The sequence below is a fragment of the Peromyscus leucopus genome, chromosome 8b (assembly GCF_004664715.2).
Source record: "Peromyscus leucopus breed LL Stock chromosome 8b, UCI_PerLeu_2.1, whole genome shotgun sequence".
NCBI lineage: Eukaryota > Metazoa > Chordata > Mammalia > Rodentia > Cricetidae > Peromyscus > Peromyscus leucopus.
In genome coordinates, this window is record NC_051086.1 from 66,364,214 (window position 1) to 66,386,557 (window position 22,344).

General features: G+C 47.9%; 1 protein-coding gene across 1 annotated transcript; it reads right to left on the reverse strand.

The window, feature by feature from the left end:
- Positions 1-7,390: 7,390 nt before the first annotated feature.
- Rad51d (RAD51 paralog D) lies at positions 7,391-21,761 on the reverse strand. The gene is made up of 10 exons (XM_028866996.2): positions 21,476-21,761; positions 21,109-21,170; positions 20,811-20,929; positions 15,595-15,676; positions 15,209-15,343; positions 14,600-14,695; positions 10,981-11,071; positions 10,812-10,882; positions 8,227-8,394; positions 7,391-8,059 (listed from the first exon to the last, which is right to left on the reverse strand). The coding sequence occupies exons 1-10, from the start codon at positions 21,555-21,557 to the stop codon at positions 7,976-7,978; spliced, it is 990 nt and encodes a 329-aa protein (XP_028722829.1). The 5' UTR covers positions 21,558-21,761; the 3' UTR covers positions 7,391-7,975.
- Between the last annotated feature and the right edge of the window lie 583 nt (positions 21,762-22,344).

Consider the following 22,344-nt stretch of genomic DNA (forward strand, 5'->3'; position numbering starts at 1 on the left):
GTGAGTCAAGATGTAGGAACTCTCAGCTTCTTCTCTAGCACCATGTCTGCCTGCATGGTGCCTTGCTTCTTACCATGATGATAATGAACGAAACCTCTGAACTGTCAGCGAGCCACCCCAGTTAAATGTTTTCCTTTGTAGGAGTTGCTGTTGAGAGGAGAGAGATGGCTCAGTGGTTAAGAGGTTCAATTCCCAGGCCCTCCAATGTTCTATCATGCCAGGGTTTAAAAAAAAAAAAAAAGAGTTGCTATGGTCATGGTGTCTCTTCATAGCAACAAAAACCCTAACTAAGACAGAAGTTGGTACCAGGGACTGGGGGATGGTTGTGATAGGCTGGACCATGTTTTTGTTTGGAGTAATAGGGACTTTGGGAGTTTGGTTTAGGAAAGCAGTGGAATGCTTTAAGCGCTGCTTACTGGGCCGTACTAGTAGGAGCATGGAAGACAGAGGTGCTGAGAGTTATATGAACTGTGGAGTCCTGGCTAAGAGGTTTCAAAGGAGAAGATTTAATTTAACATGTTGCCCAGACATTGATCTTGTGATATTTTGGTGAAGAATGTAGCTGTAGATGTAACTAACCGTCTTATTAAATAAGAAACACAGAAACAATGTAAAAGAGAAAGCCGAGAGGTCAGAGCTCAGAGCTAAAATCTCACCCTTCTGCCTGCGGTGTCCCCAGCTTCCCAAAAGAGACTATATCCTGTCTGTTCGTTTCTTTTATAGTATGTTGTTCTGCCTTCTCATTGGTTGTAAACCCAAACACATGTGCCTCGTCACTGTCTGTATGTACAGCCCCCCAGGTCTTAAAGGCATATGTCTCCAATGCTGGCTGTATCACTGAACACACAGAGATCTATGGGGTTAAAGGCATGTGCCACCACCACCACACTCTTGCTATGGCTCTAATAGCTCTGACCCCCCGGGCAACTTTATTTATTAACATACAATCAAAATCACATTTCAGTACAATTAGAATACCACCACATGTAGCTGCCTTTTGCTCTTGTCCAAAGTGTCTGCCTGAGGCTAAAGTTGGTAGAGAAAAATCTCAAAACAGCCTAGGATGGATTCAGTTGTGTGGTTATTAGTGGTAACTCTAATGTAAAGATTTATAATGAAAAGGAGCACGCTGAGCAGGGTAAATTACAAAATGTGAAATTTGAGGAGAAAAGGAGCACCAGGAAGTAGAATAGAGCTAAGTCCTGTGTTCAAGGAGATAAACAGATTAAGAAATGGAATAGCCAGGTGGCAGCGGCGGCAGCGGCAGCGGCGGCGCACATCTGTAATCCCAGCACTTGGGAGGCAGAAGCAGGCAGATCTCTGTGAGTTCGAGGCCAGCCTGGTCTACAGAGTGAGATCCAGGAAAGGCACAAAGCTACACAGAGAAACCCTGTCTTGAAAAACCAAAAAAAGAAAGAAAGAAATGGAATAAAGGGAGTGGTGACCTCAGGGCACGATCCCACCCTGCTTAGTTTCCTATTTGTGAAAAGGAATTAAAGCTTAGAGCCAGGTATGGTGGCACATGCCTTTAATCCCAGCACTCCAGAGGCAGAGTGCTGTGAGATGTTCTGTATGTCCTGTGGGAGCCCGTTCTCGGTTTCCTCGTGTCTTTACCCAGCAGGTCCGCATAGAGGATGATTAGAACCACGGGCCTGAGTGCAGATGTCTGAGATGGTCTGCACTTGGCTGTGCTGGGGGATGGTCTATATGTCAAGTTGCTCTGATTGGTCAATAAATAAAACACTGATTGGCCTGTCACTAGGCAGGAAGTATAGGCGGGACTAACAGAGAGGAGAAATAAAAGAGCAGGAAGGCAGGAGTCACTGCCTGGAGCCGCCGCCAGGACAAGGAAGATGTAGAGTACCGGTAAGCCACAAGCCACGTGGCAGGTATAGATTTATGGAAATGGATTAATTTAAGATATAAGAACAGTTAGCAAGAAGCCTGCCACGGCCATACAGTTTGTAAGCAATATAAGCCTCTATGTTTACTTGGTTGGGTCTGAGTGGCTGTGGGACTGGCGGGTGATAAAGATTTGTCCTGACTGTGGGCCAGGCAGGAAAACTCTAGCTACAGCAGAGGCTGGTGGATCTCTGAGTTTGAGGCCAGCTTGGTCTACAGAGCAAGTTCCAGATCAGCCAGCCTTAGGCAGTAAAGGAAACCATTGAAAATAGAAAATTGGTGAAGATGTAATTTGAATGAGGGGGCCATGCCCAGCCCCAGTAAGCAGCAGAACTTGGCAGCTTTGGCCACCTGGTGATGGTGATGGAGTTAAGGATAGAAGAAAGGGATGGAATTTGTGATGAAACTAAAAAAGCCAAGTTCGTCCTCTAGTGTCAGATAGCAAGAAGAGAGCTGAGACCAGTTAGTTGAGATGTCAAAAATCCTGCTCCTTTACAGAAAGAGAGAAGTGTTAATGGTGAGTGTGTTTATCTGTGTGTGCAAAGCTGTTGTGCTGGCTATCAAAACCAGGACCTTAGACATGCCAGACAGAGCTCTACTACTGAACTACACCTGGCTGATAATATACCTTGCTCTCATTAAAAACAAGGGTGTAGATGGATTTTTCTTAGGGCCACCAGTGCACACAACCCCCCCCCCATGACTTGGAGACTTACTCTTAATTAAGAAAGCTGAGCCTTAGCTTAGGTTTGTCCCATTAGCTCTTATAACTTAAATTAACCCATATTTTTAAATCTATGTTCTTTTACATGGCTCAGTTACCTTTATTCTGTACTGCCCATCCTGCTTCCTCAGCACTTCCTCCCAGAGCTCTCTCTGTCCAGAAGTCCTGTCTATACCTCCTGCCTAGCTATTGGCCATTCACCTCTTTATTAAACTAATCATGGTGACACATCTTCACACAGTGTGAAAGAATATTCCACAACACAAGGGACTGGAGAAATAGCTCAGTATTAAGAGGATTTGCTGCTCTTGCAGAAGACCCAGGTTTGGTTTCGGGCACCTACTTAGTGGCTCACAAATCTATAACTCCAGTTCCAGGGGATCCAGCACCTTCTTCTGACTACTATAGGCACCAGGCACATACATGGTACATATATCCACATGTAGGAAAAACATTCGTATACATAAAATAAATAAATCTTTTAAAAAATAAAATCAAACAATAAAAGCCTGTTGAGTTGGCACAGACCTATAATCCCAGCACTCTAGAGGCTAAAGCAGGATTGAAGGTACAAGGTCTCACACGGGCCAACTGGCCTGGAATTCAGAGATTCCTTTGCCTCCAGGGAATTGGAATTAAAGGCATGTGCCAACATGCCTGGCAAGACCAAAGCAACTCTTACGAAAGAAAACATTTAATGTGGGCTTGCTTACAGTTTCAGAGGTTTATTTAATCCATTATCATAATGGCGGAGAGCATGGTGGCACACAGGCAGACATGGTGGTAGAGACGTAGCTGAGAATTCTATGTCTGGACCCACAGGAAGCAGGAAGAGAGAGAGCCCGGGCCTGGCATGGGCTTTTGAAACTTCAAAGCCCACCCCCAGTGACACACTTCCTCCAACAAGGCCACACCTCCTAACCCTTCTCAAGTAGTATCACTCCCTAATAACTCAGCATTCAAATATATGAGCCTATGGGGGCCATTCTTATTCAAACCACCACAACATGTGTGGAGACATAAACATATTTATACGGAATAATATATCTCATTCTAATTTCAGGTGTACACAGCCACAGAGAACTGGACAGCTGAAACTCTACCCAGACACCTCCATGCCAGAATACAGTGAAAGCCTAGCAGGCCGTGCGTGCATCTAAATCTTATCTCCTCCCAGCTCACATCTCAGGCATGCACTGCCTGTTGTTTTTCATTCAGCTTTATCCCCCACGAACCCTTCAGCTCTCTTGCGTGCACACGGTATCTGCCTTCTCGGGAGTGTTTGTCATTCCCTCTTCCCCGGGGAAAATCAGCAAAAGCTGATAAAGTGGATCTCTGATCTAGCTTTTTATAGTGAGCTCAGCCGAAAGGGAGTTGCGATGTTCAGCCTCAGCTGCTGGGGCACAATATGAGAGAGAATTTTGTTAAAATATTTACATATTTACAGCTGAAGGCAGCAAGAGGTTGAAAAAAGAGAGTCTGGCATCGAGTGGATTCAAGTTTAGATTCCCATGCTGTCGCTTAAGAGATACATGTCCTAAAACCTCAATGAGCTCCATTTAGTCTGGAAGATGAAGTGATTGCCAATGCCACTTGGCTTGTGCTAAGCCCCCCGTGAGTCCTGTGCTAAGCGCTGAGCACGCGCGCACACACACACACACACACACACACACACACACACACACACACACACTCACACGAGCCCGGATAGACTCGCCACTGGATGAAATAGGGCCACCTACTGTCTAACCCACCCTCACCCCTCGCAGTCCATTTCTAGTAGGACCACAGCAGGTGCCTCAAGAAAGCTAAGCCGCAGCCCCAACTCCATGGCTGTTTCTTGGTTGGTCTGAGCCCACCACTGAGGCACCATTTCCTTTTCCGCTACTGAACTAGACACAGTGCACGAGGCAGTTCTGCATCAATGAAATAGGAAGCAGGTCAAGCAGTCGTCAGGAGGAAGCTCGAGTTTTCCTTGTTCTTCAAAGGACACAAGGAGATGATCCCTTTCCTGTCCATAGATACTGCCATGTCTGGATTAATGTTCAGAGTGGCTGCAGCCAGGTTTTAATGAGGGCAACAAGCTTGAAGACAAAACCAACACAGAGAATCGAGGACAGAGATGGAAAGGCCCTCTATTCTCCACACTGGGCCACTGCATCAACCAATCTTGGCTTCACATTATCAGGGATGAGTGATCTTCCTTATCACTGAGGCCTCTCTAAGTGGGATTTTGTTACTTGCTATGGAAAGCAGCTTCAATAATACATGGATTTTTTTTTTTTCTCTTCTCCCTGACAGTCTCAGAAAGCTCAACCTCCTGACTCAAGGCCACCAAGCACTAGCGCCCAGTAGGTTTATTTGGTCTAATTTCAAATAGACATACGATGACCTCCTTTTATCAAGGTTAAACAAAGACAATAAACTGTGGGGACCTAAAGACTATCTAGATCAAGGAGGAAACAATCCTACATTGCTCTCTTCATTTTTTTCTAGTATTGAGGATGAAATCTAGGGCCTGGCCTGTGCTAGGCAAGCACTCTATCACTGATGTACACTCCTAGGCCACCGTCTAAAATTCATTAAAGCCCACTCCTAAACAAGCTCCACAATGTGGAAAGAACAAGAGAAAAACACACACGGGAGGCCTTGCATTCTGCACTGGAATTGTCACATTTTTACTTTGAGCCTTGGGTTCTTCCTCTAACAAAATGATGAGATGGGAGCTAGGATGCATCTCAGTGGTGGAGCCTTTGCGTAGCATGAGTAAGGTCCTAGGTTGGAATCCTTGTGCTGCAATAAAAAAAAAAAGCAAACAAACAAAAACAAAAAACAAACAAACAAACAAAAAACCTCACACTGCACTGTTCTGGAATCCTCAGTCAAGTATGAAACACTTGAAATCACCACCTGCAGGAAACAGGACAGATCCATCCAGGGCAGAGCGGGAGCCAGGCTCCTCCTTGAACACCAGTCCCCCTAACTGGAAGTAGTTCCTAAGTTGCACTAAGACACTGTCAAACACTCCACGAGAGAGTGCCCTTGACTAGTTGGTGCTGTCTGCTATGAGATCGGGATGCCCAAAAAGCACGGGGAGTGGCAGGAATGTGCTTTTCCTGGTTTGATGTATTGTTCTCACTAGGGTTGCAGGAAGCTGCCAAATGACCAGCCATGGTGTAGCTACCAAAGACTGTTGTCTCCCTCGGTCTTCTATGGAAGAAAGTGTGAGGGTTGAGGTTCCACGTTATCACAGATACCCTTATACCACTTGGCACTCATTCTCTATCCTTCAGGTTTGCTTCTATCCTGCTATACCCATTACCCAGGTCATATTTTCTTTTTCTTTTTTCTTTTTCTTTTGTTTTTCGAGAGAGTTTCTCTGTGTAGCTTTGCACCTTTCCTGGGACTCACTTGGTAGTCCAGGCTGGCCTCGAACTCACAGAGATCCGCCTGCCTCTGCCTCCCGAGTGCTGGGATTAAAGGCGTGCGCCACCACCGCCTGGCTCATATTTTCTTTTTTCTGTTTTTGTTTTTTTTTTTTTTTTTTTTTTTTTTTTTTTTTTTTTTTTTTTTTGAGGCAAGTTTCCTTTGTGTAATAGCCCTGGCTGTCCTGGAACTCACTCTGTAGACCAGGCTGGCCTTGAACTCACAGAGATTTGCCTGCCTCTGCCTCTTGAGTGCTGGGATTAAAGGAATGTGCTACCATGCCTGGCATATTTTCTTTTATTATTACATTTTTATTATTATACGTGAGGGGGCATACATATGCCACACAGCATGTATGGAGGTCAGAGGACAATTTGCAGGAGTCAATTCTCTCTCTTTTATGTGGGACCCAGGGACTGAACTCAGGTCGTCAGGCTTGGAGGCAAGCATCTTTATCTACTTAGCCATCTCATTGGCCCTAAATATCAGATCTTGTAACTCTGGTCCCGCTTTCCTGCTGCTAAGACAAAACTAATTATACAACAGGCTCTCTAACCAAGCGTGACCCTCCTGTAAAAGATGTGGTCCATAAACAATCTTGATCATTTCTTTACTCTGCCTTTCATTTTCCATTCCCTGGTACCATCCTCCCCTCTCGGGCAGAGTTACGACTCTCAGATGGATGGCCACAGTGTTGGTAACAGACAGAGGGTTGTTTTATTCACTAAGACATGAGGCTGTGGTACAGCTGGCAAGACGAGAGGTGTAATTATCCTGTGTCTTAGAGCCACCGGCAATGAATTTCTGTATAAAAGACTAGATTGGCCATGTATTATTTATGCCAGCATCAATTTTCCCAGCTGGTTCTATTTACTGTGCAAATTCTCCTCTGTCTGTTTATGGGTTAGGCCATGGTTCAGCACCTCTGGTTACTCTAGACTGAGGAAGGGCCCCCACAGGGCACCATGCATATGAAACAAGTGTCTGGTTCACTGGAAGCAGGTCACATCCTTCCTCCCTGGTAAATTATATCCCTGGGACAGCAGTGAGCTCAAGTTCTCACCTATCAGGGTGATGCATGCAAGTGTGTGAAACCCAGTCAGCAAGCAGGGAAGAACTCTCATTCTCTGGGAATCCCACTGCAGGAACGGATAAACAACCTTCTTGGGGGAAAATCTAGTGGCTCTAGGGTTCAGAGGACTTCCTTTTTACTTTTTAAAAATATTTTTATTTTATTTTATTTGGTTTTTTGAGACAGGGTTTCCCCAGGGTAGTTTTGGTGCCTGTCCTGGATCTCACTCTGTAGACCAGGCTGGCCTTGAACACACAGAGATCCTCCTGGCTCTGCCTCCCTAGTGCTAGGATTATAGGCGTGCGCCACCATCCCCCTCCCCCCAGCATTATGTATTTTTAAGAGCAGGGCATACATAAAGAGCTTTACATTTCTGAGGATGTTTCTACTGAGTAACTCAAAGGAAGTCCCATCTTGCAGGTGGGAAAACAGCAGCCAAAATAAACGGGAATGGGTGGAGTGAAGGCTTCCTGGATCAATTACCGTGTGAGGGATGGTGACACACAGGGCCAAGAAGCTATTCACCCAGTCACTACTGTGTTCGGTGCCCAAGCTAGGTTGACCTCAACCTCCACTGAAACATATGGCAGACGCAAAGGAAGAAAACTTGAGGCCGAGATGGACTACGATGGACTTCTAGGTCCTCCTCCCCACTCCACGCCTCCCCGTGGCAGCATCCTCTGGCCAGTGGCTCCATGAGATCCCACAGAGTGAGGCTGAGGAAGCTGAGCCTTGGCTTCCGACAAGCCTGAGACATCTGCACTGCCCGGTCCCCTGTGGCAGTGGACAGCAGCTGACTGAGAAAGAATGCTGTAAGGGCCTGGGAGCTGTCCCTTTCCCAATCCACAGCATCACGTCTGCTTGGCAGGCAATTCCAGGCTCTGCTCCTCGGTCCCCAGTGTCCCAATGTCTATCACCTCCTGCAGACCTGTTGGCTGGAAGGAGAGACACCAGAGAGGGGGGTGGTAGAATTAAGCAATCTAAGTGGTCAGCCTTTGTTTCAGGGTTTCGGCATCAAAGAATCCTTCAACGAGATACCAGTGGGCACGGGAACCACCCTCTCCAGGGCCCAAGATCCCTGGCGTCCCCTGGGTTGGCTCACCTGGCGGGGAGACTTGGTCAGACACACCACTCGTTGGCTGCTACCTAAAGTTCCAGCCCCTTCAATGACATCCAGGAGAATCCGGGTACTGGGCACAAAGCTCCAGGCGCGTCCCAGAGCAGGTTTGACTCTCCTACTATCTCGGTCTCGGGTCAAGTGGTTGGTCACCTGCAGAAAGGGACACAGATCCATGATGGTAGTACAGAGGACACCTGTTCCTACCACTTCATTTTACACACAAGAAATCTGAGATCTCTGACTCTCCCAGGTATTATAACTTACAGCTAAATCTAGAGCTACATCTCAGGGCTCCAGATCCGCACCCAGCTTTCCACAAAGCAATGGGGCACCTTTATTCATCCTTTCCTTAAAGTGGAGCTGGTGCTGGACTTGGGTCTGCCACAGGCATCCTAAGACCAGTGCACTCAGCCGTTGGTGTCTGGAGTGTCTGTGTGTTGGGCAAAAAGGAGGTTTAGATAAGGAGTCCCACTCTAGGACTAGTCTCAAGCAAGCCAGCCACAGAGACCCAAGCCAAAGCCTCCTGATGACAGTGACTATGGCTCCTTCCCTATAGTCCATGCCAGAGACTGGCACCCAAGTCCCCACAAACACTCAAAAGCCCAGAAGCCAGGAGAGGAAGGTCCAGGACCTTGCACTTGAACAAAAGAGCGGGGAAACCAGTTCTTTCAGACTGCCTGCAGGTGCACAGATTAGTGTAATATTTCCTTAAAAGGGGGCAATGACCTATCTAGACATTTAAAATACATGTAGTCGGATGTGGTGATATGTCCTATAGTCACAGCCCCTCAGGAGGTTGAAGTAGGGCTAGTACTTCAGTGTAGGAGTTTGAGGCCAGCCTGAGCAGCCTAGTGAGACACCATGTCAAACACATAAAAGTGACAGGCAGCCCTGGCTCAGTAATACACCCCTCAAACTCCAGCACTCAGGAGGCAGAAGCAGGTGGATCTCTGTGAGTTCGAGGCCAGCTTGGTCTACAAAGGGAGTTCCAAGACAGCCAGGGCTATGTAGAGAGACCCTGTCTCAAAACAAAACAAACAAACAAACAAAAAGGCAGGAAATATGATGTACAGAGTTATGCATAAGAGTGCTCGCTGTCAGGGCTGGAGCAGTGAGTGGGTGAGCAGCCAAGAACACAGGCTGCTCTTGCAGAGGACCAACTTCTGTTCTTACCACAGAGCTGTTTCCTGTCCTGATAGAAGGAATACTTTTCATAAAAAGAGTTTAAAAAAAGCTGCCAGGTGGTGGTGGTGGTGGTGGTGGTGGTGGTGGTGGTGGTGGTGGTGGTGGCGCACGCCTTTAATCCCAGCATTTGGGAGGCAGAGCCAGGTGGATCTCAGTGAGTTGGAAGCCAGCCTGGTCTACGGGAGCAAGTTCTAGGACAGCCAGGGCTACACAGAGAAATCCTGTCTCGAAAAACCAAAACCAAACCCAAAAAAGTAACATCTCAGGCCATTTTCTGTGTTTTTTTTTTTTTTTTAAGATTTATTTATTATGTATATAGTGTTCTGCCTGCCTGCATGTATGCCTGCACACTGGAAGAAGGCACCAGATCTCATTATAGGTGGTTGTGACTCACCACGTAGTTGCTGGGAATTGAACCCAGGACCTCTGGAAGAGCAACCAGTGCTCTTAACCTCTGAGCCATCTCTCCAGCTCCATTTTCTATGTTCTTACATAGACCCTTTTTTCTATTTTCATTATTGAATGAAGAAAAATAAAAATAAAAAGGGAGGACGTGACTGCTCCTAGGTGTGGGTTGAGAAGGTTTATTGTAGATAAAAGGGAGAAAACAGCCAGAGGCATCTGGAAGGATCTAGGGTAGACATGACCAGCAGACTGAGCAGGGCCACGTGAGGAGAGGGGGAGAGAGAGCCAAGGTGGAGCCACTGACCAAGAGAGGCAGCCTGCACCAAGACACTGGTGTAGCAAAATGGCTGAGGTATATAGGCACCAGAGGTGCTGAGGGAAGGAACAGTCCAGCCCCTGGGCTGGAGAGTTCGGGGGAGGGGGCATGGCATGCTAGCCAGGGCTCTGTAACAGGTAAGGACTGGGGGATGCTGGGAGAACCTGGTGGTCAGAGTCTGCTTTGATGTTAGGCATTTCAGCCATTTGTCCTGGGTTTGAGACCTAACAATTACCATCTTTTTCAATTTGTTCTGTTTTGTTTTATTGAGAAAGGATCTCACTATATATCCCAAAGTACCTTGAATTTGAGATCCTCCTGCCTCAGCCTCTGAGTACCAAAAGCAAAAGCATATGCCCCTATACCTAGTTCTTTACATAGATTCTTTAAGATGGCATTTTAAAGCAAGACATGGGGGCACATGCCTGTAATCGCAGTACTTGGAGGCTTGAAAAACCAAACCAAACAACCCCCCCCCCCTAAAACAAGATAGTCCCTAATCCCTGAAGCTATTCATAGTCCAAATAACTCTCTGACCTGTGGAAGCTGAGCTCTGTGCTCTGTCCTCCTCCTTAAGGGCTATTATAGTTCTAAGCTAACATTTAAGAGAAATAGTGCTAGCTACAATTAGAAATTATGTTCATAGGAAAAGCCTCCTCACCATCACTGCCACACCCAGCTCCCGGGCTAGGATCTTGAGCTCTCTGGCCAGCTGCATCATCAAGGCCAGGCCTGGGGGAGGAGCAAACAGGAGAGGCAGCAAGAGGGCCGAAGGACAGAGCTGGGAGGTGAAGTCCCCACCCTGTCTCCAGGCTCTCCTTCCTACTGACCTTCCCTCTGTTGACCTCCCAGAAGTGGGGCAACCACTGCAGTGACGGAATCCACAATCACAACCTTCACAGTGCCTGAAGAGGCCGTTGCCTGTAGGGATGGGGAAAGTAGGTACCATGAACCAGTGATGTAGGGGACGCCCGGGGCAAGCTCCTCTAGGAGATGGAGGCCAGTGAGATAAAGGCTCAGCAGATAAAGGCGATGGTTGGACAAGCCTGGCAGTCTGAGTTTGACCCCTGGAACGCAAGTAAAGGTGGAAGCAGAGAACCAACTCCACAGAGTTAGCTTCTCTGACCTACACACACACACACACACACACACACACACACACACACACACACACACACACACACACGGTGGCATGCATGTGCTCAGTTGTGCCTGTCTGTACATACACACACAATTTAAAAAATGAAGTTTACTCCTCAGAATTTTTCTTTTTCTTTTTCTTTTTTTTAAAAGAAGCCAGTCATGGGCTGGAGAGATGGCTCAGCAGTTAAGAGCACTGACTGCTCTTCCAAAAGTTCTGAGTTCAATTCCCAGCACCCACATGGTGGCTCAGAAACATTCATAATGAGATCTGGTGCTCTCTTCTAGCCTGTAGGCATACATGCAGGCAGAACACTGTATACATTAAAAAAAAAAAAAAAAAAGTCAGTCGCAAACAACCTTTCCTACCCAAATCCGACAGGCCTCACTGAAGCACCTTCCCTGACCTCATTCGCATAACAGACTCCACTGAGGATTTAGTAGACAGAGCGGGTTTAAGTCATAGGACAGCAGAAACTCTCCACCCAGGAATCCTCGTGCAGATTCCAATGGCAATCTCCTTATACCCAGCCTACTGTTAGCCCCTTCTCCTCTTCTGAATCCCCTCACTGCTGCTGCTGCTCACTTTCACTTCAAATTTCCAAGCTGCATTTGCTCTCCACTGAGGAACCCAGGGCCTGGGGCATGCTGGGAAAGCATTCTCCCCTAGTTACAGTAGTCTCTGCCCCTTTGTCTTCTTTTGTTTCCATCTCCTAGATTTTACCTCCCAAGCCCCCTCTTCTCCCACAGCTACCATGGTTCCAAATAAAGGCAGCTGTTTCAACCAGGCAGTGGTCTCTGAGTTCAAGGCCAACCTGGTCTACAGAGTGAGTTCCAGGATGGCCAGGGCTACACAGAGAAACCCTGTCTTAAAATAAATAAATAAAAAATAAAGGTAGTTGTTTCTCTAAGAGCCTGATGCCATTTCTCTGACCATAACCTGGTGTCTTTCCACAGGTGAGCCTGGTCCCAGCGTCTATGGACCTAAGCTGTCTTCCACGCTTCCTTCTTCTCTCCCTTACTCCTCAGATCCCGATTCCGCTACATGTGTTGTTTCCATTTGCCAAGCCTTGGCTATTTGGCATCTCCACTCTGCCTTTTGTGTATCTCACTTCCAGCCTGGAACTGTGCGCCAGTCTTCCAGCCTCTGACTCTGAGCCTGTTACCAATGCGTCTAAGAGAGGACAGCGGAAATGGGAAAAGTCAAAACCAACCAGCAGGGGCCCTCCTCAGCCCTGTCCAGCTAAATGGCACAGCAAGACCTTTGCTGCTTTTGCTGAGGACCTGGGTTTGATTCCCAGCACCCACAAGATGGCTCACAACCTTCTGTAACCAAGTTCCAGAGGAATTAAATGTCCTCTTCGTGCCTCCAACGGCACCAGGCAAGCACACCATGTACATACATTCAGACACATAGAATACAATTTTAAAACCTTTAAAAAAAAAAAAAAAAGCCAAGTGTCATCAAAATCTCCTTCTCCCTTCCTTATAAACATTAATCTGAACATGTTTAGGTACTGGGTAGAAATCCCCTGACATCAGTGAGGATGGGCCCAGCGCCCAATTCAAGATACATATAGAGGTAGATGATTTGCTTTTGGTTAACTATGGCTGGAGGGATACCTCAGTGGCTGTGTCTGGCTAACGTGTATAGGCCCTGGATTAGATCTCTAGTGTCACAAAAAGAGAAAAAAAATTATACTTTGGGCTGGAGAGATGGCTCAGAGGTTAAGAGCGCTGCTTGCTCTTCCAAGGGTCCTGAGTTCAATTCCCAGCAACCACATGGTGGCTCACAACCATCTGTAATGAGGTCTGGTGCTCTCTTCTGGCCTGCAGAGATATATGCAGACAGAACACTGTATACATAATAAATAAATAAATCTTAAAAAATAAAATAAAAAATAAAAAAAATATGTACTTATTTATTTTCGTGTGTGAGCGTGTGTGAGTGTGTGCATATACTCATGGATACAGCCTTGGACAACTTGCAGAAGTCAGTTCTTTCCTTCCACCACGTGGGTCCTGAGAATTGAACTTGGGTTGTAAGGATTGGCAGCAAGTGCCTTTATCCAGGAAACATCCTCACCAGATCCTTATCATTACAATTAAAGAAAGAAACCTGGATCGGGTGGTGGCGGCAGCAGCACATGCCTTTAATCCCAGCACTTGGGAGGCAGAGGCAGGATCTCTGTGAGTCCAAGGCTAGCCTGGTCTATAGTTCCAGAACAGCCAGGGCTACACAGAGAAACCCTGTCTTGAAAAAACCCAAACCCAAACCAACCAAAACAAAAACCAAACCAACCTGGCTAACTATATGTAAAAAGAGGGAGTCTACTAGAGGCCCTAGAGGATGCTGCTGCTCTTCTTCCTCCTCCTCCCCTCCTCTTTCCCCTTCCTCTTCCTCCTCCTCTTTTTCTTCCCTCCTCCTCCTCTTCCTTTTTTTTGTTTTGCTTTTTGTTGTTGGTGGTGGTTTTTTGAAAGAGGGTTTCTCTGTGTAGCCCTGGCTGTCCTGGATCTCACTCTGCATACTAGGCTGTCCTCAAACTCAGAGATCCACCTGCCTCTGCCTCCCAAGGACTAGCATTACAAGTGTGTGCCATCACCACCCAGCTATGTTTTTTCTTAATAAAAGGGAAGAGATAATAAAAAAAAAAATATCCCTTACTTGCTTGAATATGGAGCACATGTGTGCTTGGGGCTACAGCAGCCACTAGCCAATTTTGAGTTAAAGAACAGGAGAATCGGACACAGGACTCAGTGCCAGCCTCCAGTCTCACAAAAGATAATCAGATTGTCTCAAGAGTGAAGTCTCCCAGCCAGATGTGGTGAAGCATACCTTCAATCTCAGCACTCAGGAGACGGGGCAGGGCTTCTCTATAAATTCCTAACCAGCCAGGCTACATAGTGAGACCCTCCCCCCTCTTACTCTCTCTCTGTCTCTCTCTCTCTGTCTCTCTTACACACACACACACACACACACACACACACACACACACACACACGAGTTTTCCTAATTGATTTCAGTGAGTAATGCAGAGGTAAAGACAATATAATCCTCTACTCAAGGAGCTCACTGTTGTACAGGGCTGGTGAGCCTGTAAACAATGAAGCACATGAATTATGAATTAAGCACCAAGGAATTCCACCTGGGGCATGGGCCGGTGGGGGAGAGGGAGGGCTGGCAAACACAGCTGGAGATGTTACATTGGACACACACATTCCAAATAGTCTGTGGTAGGACACCTGCCACAATACAGACAACACCTGGCCAGCTGGGGAAGGCAGAAACAGGTAGATCAGCAGGCTCACCTGCTGGGCCATGGTGCCCCGAAGGTCCTGCAGCATATTCAGCATCTGGAAGATGTCAAATGCATGCACCACCTGTATCCTCTGGAGAGCACCTGCCTGAGGGAGGGGTGGGAAAGAGAAGCAGGGACTTGGAGAGGGGATCCAGGAAAGCGATAAAGAGGAATCACCAAGCTGAAAAGGCAAAGAGGCACTTAGACACAGTGCTGGCATCCAGAATGGCAAATGGCAAATGGATTTTGCCTAATGGGCTGGATCTCACAGTGGTGACTACCTGGGTGCTGAGCTGTAAGACGTTCAGAATTCAGCGGGAAGGACGGATATGATTGATTAGTGATGCCTGCCCTGACAAGAAATGGGCTGGAAACATAGCTGCAGGTCTTTGCCAGCTCTGATTTACGGTATTCGAGGACTTGGAAGTTCCTGGAGAATCAGTGTGGGTGGCACCCAAGCTGGGGTGATGCCGTTAACATGGGCAGCTCTAGGAATGCAGAGGACTCTCCAGTTTCAAGAAATGATTCTCACAGATGGTGTACATTCTTACAATGTTAAAGAGTCATGAAGCCCTCTAGCATCAGGATTTTAAAGGAACCCAGCCATCTTGCCCCCTACCTGTTTCTCCTCATCTTGGGTTCTAGCCTGTAGTAGCTGGAGGAGGCGGGACGCTGTCATCCCTCCATTGGAATCAACATACAGTACATTCTGCTGCAGGCGGTGGGCCACATTTGCAGCCACACAGAGACATACCTTCAGAGACAAGATGGGGCGCTGAGTAAACCGAAGCCCTTGGAGAAGAGGGAGTGCCACCAGACAGTTTCCCCGCCACATCCTGCCCAGATTCCAACAACACACACTGGCGAAAGCCAAACCCATTCTCAGCACCCATCTGGTCTGTTCTGACCTTGCAACCCACAGGGACACCTGCAAGAACTCCCCAAGGAATCCAGGACAGTGCACCCATCTCCCCCAAATCTCCCTGCTGTTGGCCCCAAGGGTACCTGGGTTTTTCCGCTACCTGGGCCTCCTACAATTTCAGTCACCTCCCCCGTATAGAGGCCAGCATCAAGTAGTTTGTCCAGGCTGATGATAGAAAAGAGAACCAGGGGATGGGCAAAGAGAGGAGAGAAGAAATTGTATTAAACTTGCAGATAAATTCGGGAAGTAAGCTGGGCATGGTAACAGATGCCTTTAATCCCAATATCAGGGAGACAAAGGCAGGCCTCTGTGAGGTCAATGGCAACATAAGACCCTGACTAATATATATATATATATATATATATATATATATATATATAATGTATATTATATATTATATATAATATGTATATATATGTATATATGTACACACACACACACATCTTTGAACATATATTTGGGGAGATAGATTAATGGTAGAATGCCTGCTTATCACATGCAAAGCCCTCAGAGTTCAATCTCTAGTATGGGGGTGGGAAGGAGGTCAGGGAAAGTTGGCGTTCACTAATGTAGAATCTTGTAATCCACGACCACGGAAAGTCTCTCCATTTATTTGGGTCACCTTTGACCTTCTTCATCAGCATTTTTAATTTTCAGCATACAAATTATACACGGGCTTTGTCAGACTTAGAACTATGTATTTCATTTCCTTAGATGCAACAGCAAATGGCATTGTGTTTTTAATTTCAGTTTTCACATGTTCATTGTGAGTTCAGAGAAATGCAATTGATTTTTATGTGTTGATCTTGTATCCCCAGACCTTGCTAAACTCGATTATTAGTTCTGGGAGTTTGTAATTATTTTTTATTTGCTTGTTTTTTTGCCTGCCTCCCTCATCTGGTAGGAGCACCCCGGGGGCAAAGACTGGGTCTTTATCCCTGATGTGTCTCCAATATTAGCACACAGAGCCGAAAACCCTGAAGGCACACAGTAAATGTTACTGCAAAAATTAAAAGAACAGTGGCTAGACTGTCAAAACTCTGGCTGTGGAAGCCTTGCGATGAATCTCCAAACACGGCCACTTCCTAACCTCAGCTCTGCCCCTGAACCAGGTTACTACCCTCCACGCTAGGCCCAAGATGAGAGCTGAAGTTTCTGTGTTGCAGCCTGGACCAATGCCTGACTGTCATGCACCACCCTTCTTTTTTTTTTTTTTTTTTTTTTGAGACAGGGTTTCTTTGTATAGCCTTGGAGCCTGTCCTGGATCTCACTTTGTAGACCAGGCTGGACTCGAACTCACAAAGATTCGCCTGCCTCTGCCTCCCGAGTGCTGGGATTACAGGCGTGCGCCACCACTGCCCAGCGCACCACCCTTCTTAACTAGGCAATAATAGTCACAGGCTGCAAGCCTCTGAAGGGGTTCCTGATGACCAACCATGACCTATGATCACATGACAAGCAGCAACCAGTCACCACCCCACCTACTTTAACTCCAGGGACCACAGGTTCCTGCCAGTGGAAATCTGGTTCTTACTCCAGCCCAGTGGCTTGGAATAACTGGGCAAGCTCTGGGTCTGTTTAATAAGCAGCTACTTAATAGTTCCCCAGCCTCTGCTTCTGAATCCCGTTCTCCCCGAGACACCGGAAGCCCAGGTCCATTACATTAGCTCCTCTCAGTGTGTTCTCCCAGGGTGGGCCCCAGATCAACAACATCAGCAACACAGACACTGTGAGATCCTGCTTCTGAACAGAGTTCAAGAACTCCACCCAGATGGGGATTGGCATGATGGCTCAGGCAATTAGAAGTGCTTGCCTTGCAAGCATGGGGGCCTTAGTTTGCACCAAAGAACCTACTAAAAAAAAAAACTGGGTGTGAGGGACTGGAGAGGTGGCTGAGCAGTTGGGTCACAACCAACCAGGACATCTGACACCTCTGGTCTCCATAGGTCCCTGCATACAGGAACACATTCACACATGGATACATATACATAATTATTAAGCTAAAATAACTTTTTTTAAATTTTTTTAAAGTAAATCTTTTTTTTTTTTTTTTTTTGATTTTTTTTGAGACAGGGTTTCTCTGTGTAGTTTTAGAGCCTGTCCTGGATATTGCTCTGTAGACCAGGCAGCCCTCGAACTCACAGAGATCCTCCTGGCTCTGCCTCCCGAGTGCTGGGATTAAAATCATGTGCCACCGCCGTCTGGCTTAAAATAACTTTCAAAAAAGGAAAAAAGACAGCTGTGGTTGTGCACATTATTCATTCATTCATTCATTCATTTATTTATTGTTTTTTCAAGACAGGGTTTCTCTGTGCAGCTCTGGCTATCCTGGAACTCACTCTGTAGACCAGGCTGGCCTCAAACTCACAGAGATCTGCCTGCCTTGGCCTCCTAAGTGCTGGAATTAAAAATGTGAACCATCATGCCCAGCTAAAATAAAATCTTTAAAAAAAAAAAAAAAAAAAAAGCTACCACATACTGGGTTATGAGACTCCACCTGCATGAAGTACTTCCAAATCTGCCTCCCAGACAACCTCCCACCTGTGTTTCTTTCTTTCTTTTCTTTTTCTAAAATTTATTTAACTAGGCCGGGCGGTGGTAGCACACACCTTTAATCCCAGCACTTGGGAGGCAGAGGCAGGTGGATCTCTGTGAGTTTGAGGCCAGCCTGGTCTCCAAAGAGAGCTCCAGGAAAAGCGCAAAGCTATACAGAAAAACCCTGTCTCAAAAAAACAAACAAACAAACAAACAAACAAACAAAAACAACAAACTTATTTAACTTTATTTTATGTGCATTGGTCCGAAGGTGTCAGATCCCCTGAAACTGGAGTTACAGACAGTTGTGAGCCGCCATGTGGGTGCTGGGAATGGAACCCAGGTTCTCTAGAAGAACAGTCAGTGCTCTTAACCACTGAGCCATCTGTCCCTCTCTCCAATCTTCCCCTCCCCCCGTGTTTCTACCCCTGACTCTTCCCACTGCTTTTGAAGTGGAGCACCCTACCATTAATCCCCTGTTACCTCTGAGCATATCAATATATGTGGAGGGACTCCAACCAGGGCTGCCTAAAATGCAGGGCTTTCTCCCCACCTTTCCCACTGACCTTCCCATCAGCTTCCTTCCAGTCATTCAGACACCTTGCCTTACGTTTCCTGAAGACCTCATTCCAACAGAGATGAACGGACAAAAGCTCTGGCTTGCAAGGCATACCCAGTCTCCCCCATCGAGAGCATTTCCCCTAGTGTGCCACAGGCTCTACTGCCCTGCAAAGATTCACACTGCTCCTCAGCACCCCGAGACTCACAACAAAGGACCCTATTTAACGGTTTAATAAGATATCAACGGTCCTAATATGATAACAACAGTCAATCACGCACTTCACTAACTTTGACTTACCTCCAAAGTTTCAAAGTCACATCCACTAGGTAGGCACAGCTCCCTGTGGGGAAGTCTAAAAATCTAGCCAATCGCTTTTTACTCTTCCTGCCTACACCCTGTCTGACATGAAAGTCTCTTGTCACAGCTCTCTTTCAACAGGTCTTCCACCGTCACAAATCCTGGATCAGATTCACACCGCCCCATACCAGCACCACCAGATCCCTGCTTGACCTCGTCTGGCCAGCCCCGTCCATCCTGCACATCTCTGCGCCACGGCCTACAAACGCTTTCCCAGTGGCCTCTCCCCTCCAGGTATACATCGGAACAGTCCAGCCAGAATGAAGTTCTTAGACGCGACCTCCAGCGCCCAATCTACCATCTAGCAGCTGCAGGACCCTGAGCCGGAACCTGAACCCCATTTCTTCACATACACACCAATGATTTCAAGGGCAGTGAACTCTCATTAGGGGTTGTGAAGGACAAATGGAATATATGCCATGAAATGCTGAGCACAGTGCCAGAGTCAGGGTGAGCATTCAGGGCAAGCTTGGCTGTTGTGGTCTGCCAATGCCAAGGCTACCTGTACCACCCTGAGTCCTCAACCCCACCCACCCCATGATGACCGCTGCTGCAATCCTGCCGGTCGGTGTACCTTCTCACTGGCTCATTCTGTGGAAGCTGTTTTTATAAGTTCCCCGGGCTCCAACGCCAATGTGCCTTCTTGCTGTACTCGCTAGTCTCCTGTATAGACTAACCACCACACTTAAGAGTGGGAGTCTTGCCTCACGCGTACAGACAGCATCTGCACGTGTCTGGCACCCAGTAGGCACTCAGCCAATGTTTGACGGATTACACACACGGACCCCCAACCAACAAGAACAAGAACCAGACTGTGCAGACCTTGCCAAGAGAATGTGTTATGGAAACAGCAAGGCCCAGACCAATCCAAAGACCTTTGTGATGGCAATGTTATTCATCAAACTCCACACAAACAGGCCAGGAGAGAGGTCAGGCTTGCTTGGCCAGAAAATGCCAGTTGTCTTCCAATTCGTTCCCAGCCCGAACCACAGGGCATAATGTAACTGTAACTGCTCTTTTCAGTGAGTGTGCACGGTCCCGGCTGCTGCCTCCTATGGCAAAGGCACCAGGCTCAGGATTATATGGCCCTGGGCTCACCTCTGCCGGCCCCTAACCACAAAGGAGGTCAACAATCTCTAACATCTATAGTCTATGGCAGTGGTTCTCAACCTGTGGGTCATCACCCCTTTGGGAAATTGAACAATCCTTACACAGGGGTCGCGCATATCAGATATTTACAACTTATAACAGTAGCAAAATTATAGGTATGAAGTAGCAACAAAAATAATTTTATGGTGGGGAGGGGGGTTCATCACAACATGAAGAACTGTATTAGAAGGTCACAGCATTAGGAAAGTTGAGAACCACTGCTCCAGGGTCAGACCTTAGGTTCAGACTCCCAGGAAATCTCAATCCTGCCCGGAATCCTAAAGTATCGGGGACTCTACTGAAAAATGGGATATTATTGACATCTTGTGTTACAGGGCAGTGGCTCTTCACTGGGAAATGTTGGCCCCTAGGAGATACTGAGTCGTATCTGGAGACATTTTTGATTGTTATAACTGGGGGGGGGGGGGAGTGATCCTGGCATCTGGTGGGTAGAGCCCAAGGATGCTGCTAAATGTCTCTCAATACAGAGGCTATCCCTACCCCAGCCAATGACTACTTGTCTCCCTGGTGCTGAGGCTAAGAAGCCCTTTTGTTTTACTCTAAGGAAAAAGAACTCAAGAGCCCAGATGCCTCTAGGTTCCTTGACAGCTCCAGATGCCCTCACCAACCCTGCCCTTGGTAGTCTCAGCATGGGAAGCTCGGCTTTCACCTTCTTGCCCAGGTAAGCGTACAAACCTTCCAATGCCGGTGGACAGGATAGCAGTGGAAGTCTTCAGTTCCTCATAGAGGTCCGCGCCATTTAATGGGAAAGCCGAGAACTGCGCCAGCAACACCCTCCTCAGGGCAACCAGGGCCTGCCAATAGGGCAGACACTCAGGCTCCAGAATGCCCAGACTGCCCAGCGACCAGCCGCCCCTCGCAGAGCAATCCAGATCTAGCGCCCCCTTATCAACTTCGGGGAACTCTGATCCTGCAGCTTGAGGACCCGCTCTAGAAGATACCTTGAGATGGAGCTTGCACATGGTGAGCTCACCTTGTAGGACAAGCCACATTTCTGGGCTACCTCCTCCAGGTTAGCAGCTGCCAGGTCCGCCACTGGAAAGAGACCAAGTGCAACTGATTAGCAACAGGGATGACTTAGCCATGCCACGCTTGCCTTTTCCTCTGTTGGGAAACGGCGTTAAGGTCTTAGTCTACTCCCGATTTCAAGTACGCAGGCCCTGATGCAGGACCCGGCGAGGAGCCCAGCACACAGTAGAGCCCTGTCTCGAACCCGGCCTCCCCAAGAGGTCAGAGTGTGGCCGTCCTGTTAGAGAGAAGCGCCCCGCACTTGTGCCAAGACTGTGGCGCCAATCCCTGTGGTCGTGCCCATGCTGTGTGCTACGAGCCCAAAAGGTCACCTGTCTTGATCCTTCGGCCTTTCAGAAGCTGAACGATCTCCTCGGTGAGGCCCGGGCACAGCCCTGCCCTGAGCATGCCCATGTTCCCTGCAAACCTGGGACGCCCCCGGGTCTTTCTGTCACGCGGGTGCCCGCCAACTCCCCCACAATGGGCGTCCCTCGGTTCCACTTCTGGAAAGGGTCCTGATGCGCCAGCGCGGGAGGAGAGGGCGGAAAGAGGATGCAGGTCGGGGTGAGGGACACCAGCCCTTCCCGACTCGCAGGACTCCAGCACCCTGGGCCCGCCCCCTCCCGGCGGACGCTTCCGGGTTCCGCGACTGGAGCGGCTTTGTGGCCCAGGCCTGCAGCGCCATCTGCTGACCAAGAGGGCAAACGCGGCGGCCTGGCGACTCGCGCCAAACCACCTGCCAGCCTCAGAGCTACTCTTATCTCTCTCCTTCCTCCCTCCCTCCGTCCCTTCCCCTCCCCTCCCCTCTCCCCTTCCCTTCCCTCACCTCTCCCCTCCCCTCCCCTCTCCCTCCCTCCCTCCCTCTCTCTCCTACCCCCTCTTCTGAGAGCCCCTTGTATACTAGCCTCCATTCAAACGCTAGGGACACTCTCACCCTACTTACTGAGTGAAGCACACCTGCCTTCTAGTAGCATTCATGTTAGGGAGACAGACAATGAGGAGTCAGTTCAATATCATTACAGATTGTATGAACCACCAAAGTTCACGGAGAACACCTGCACCCCTGTGTTTTCAAAAGAAATTGTTTCAAGTTTTATCTTATGTATATAGGTGTTTTGCCTGCATGAAGGTCTGTGCACCCCGCACCCCTTGCATGACTGGTGCCCAAGGAGGCCAGAAGAGGGAGTCAGATTCCCTTGGG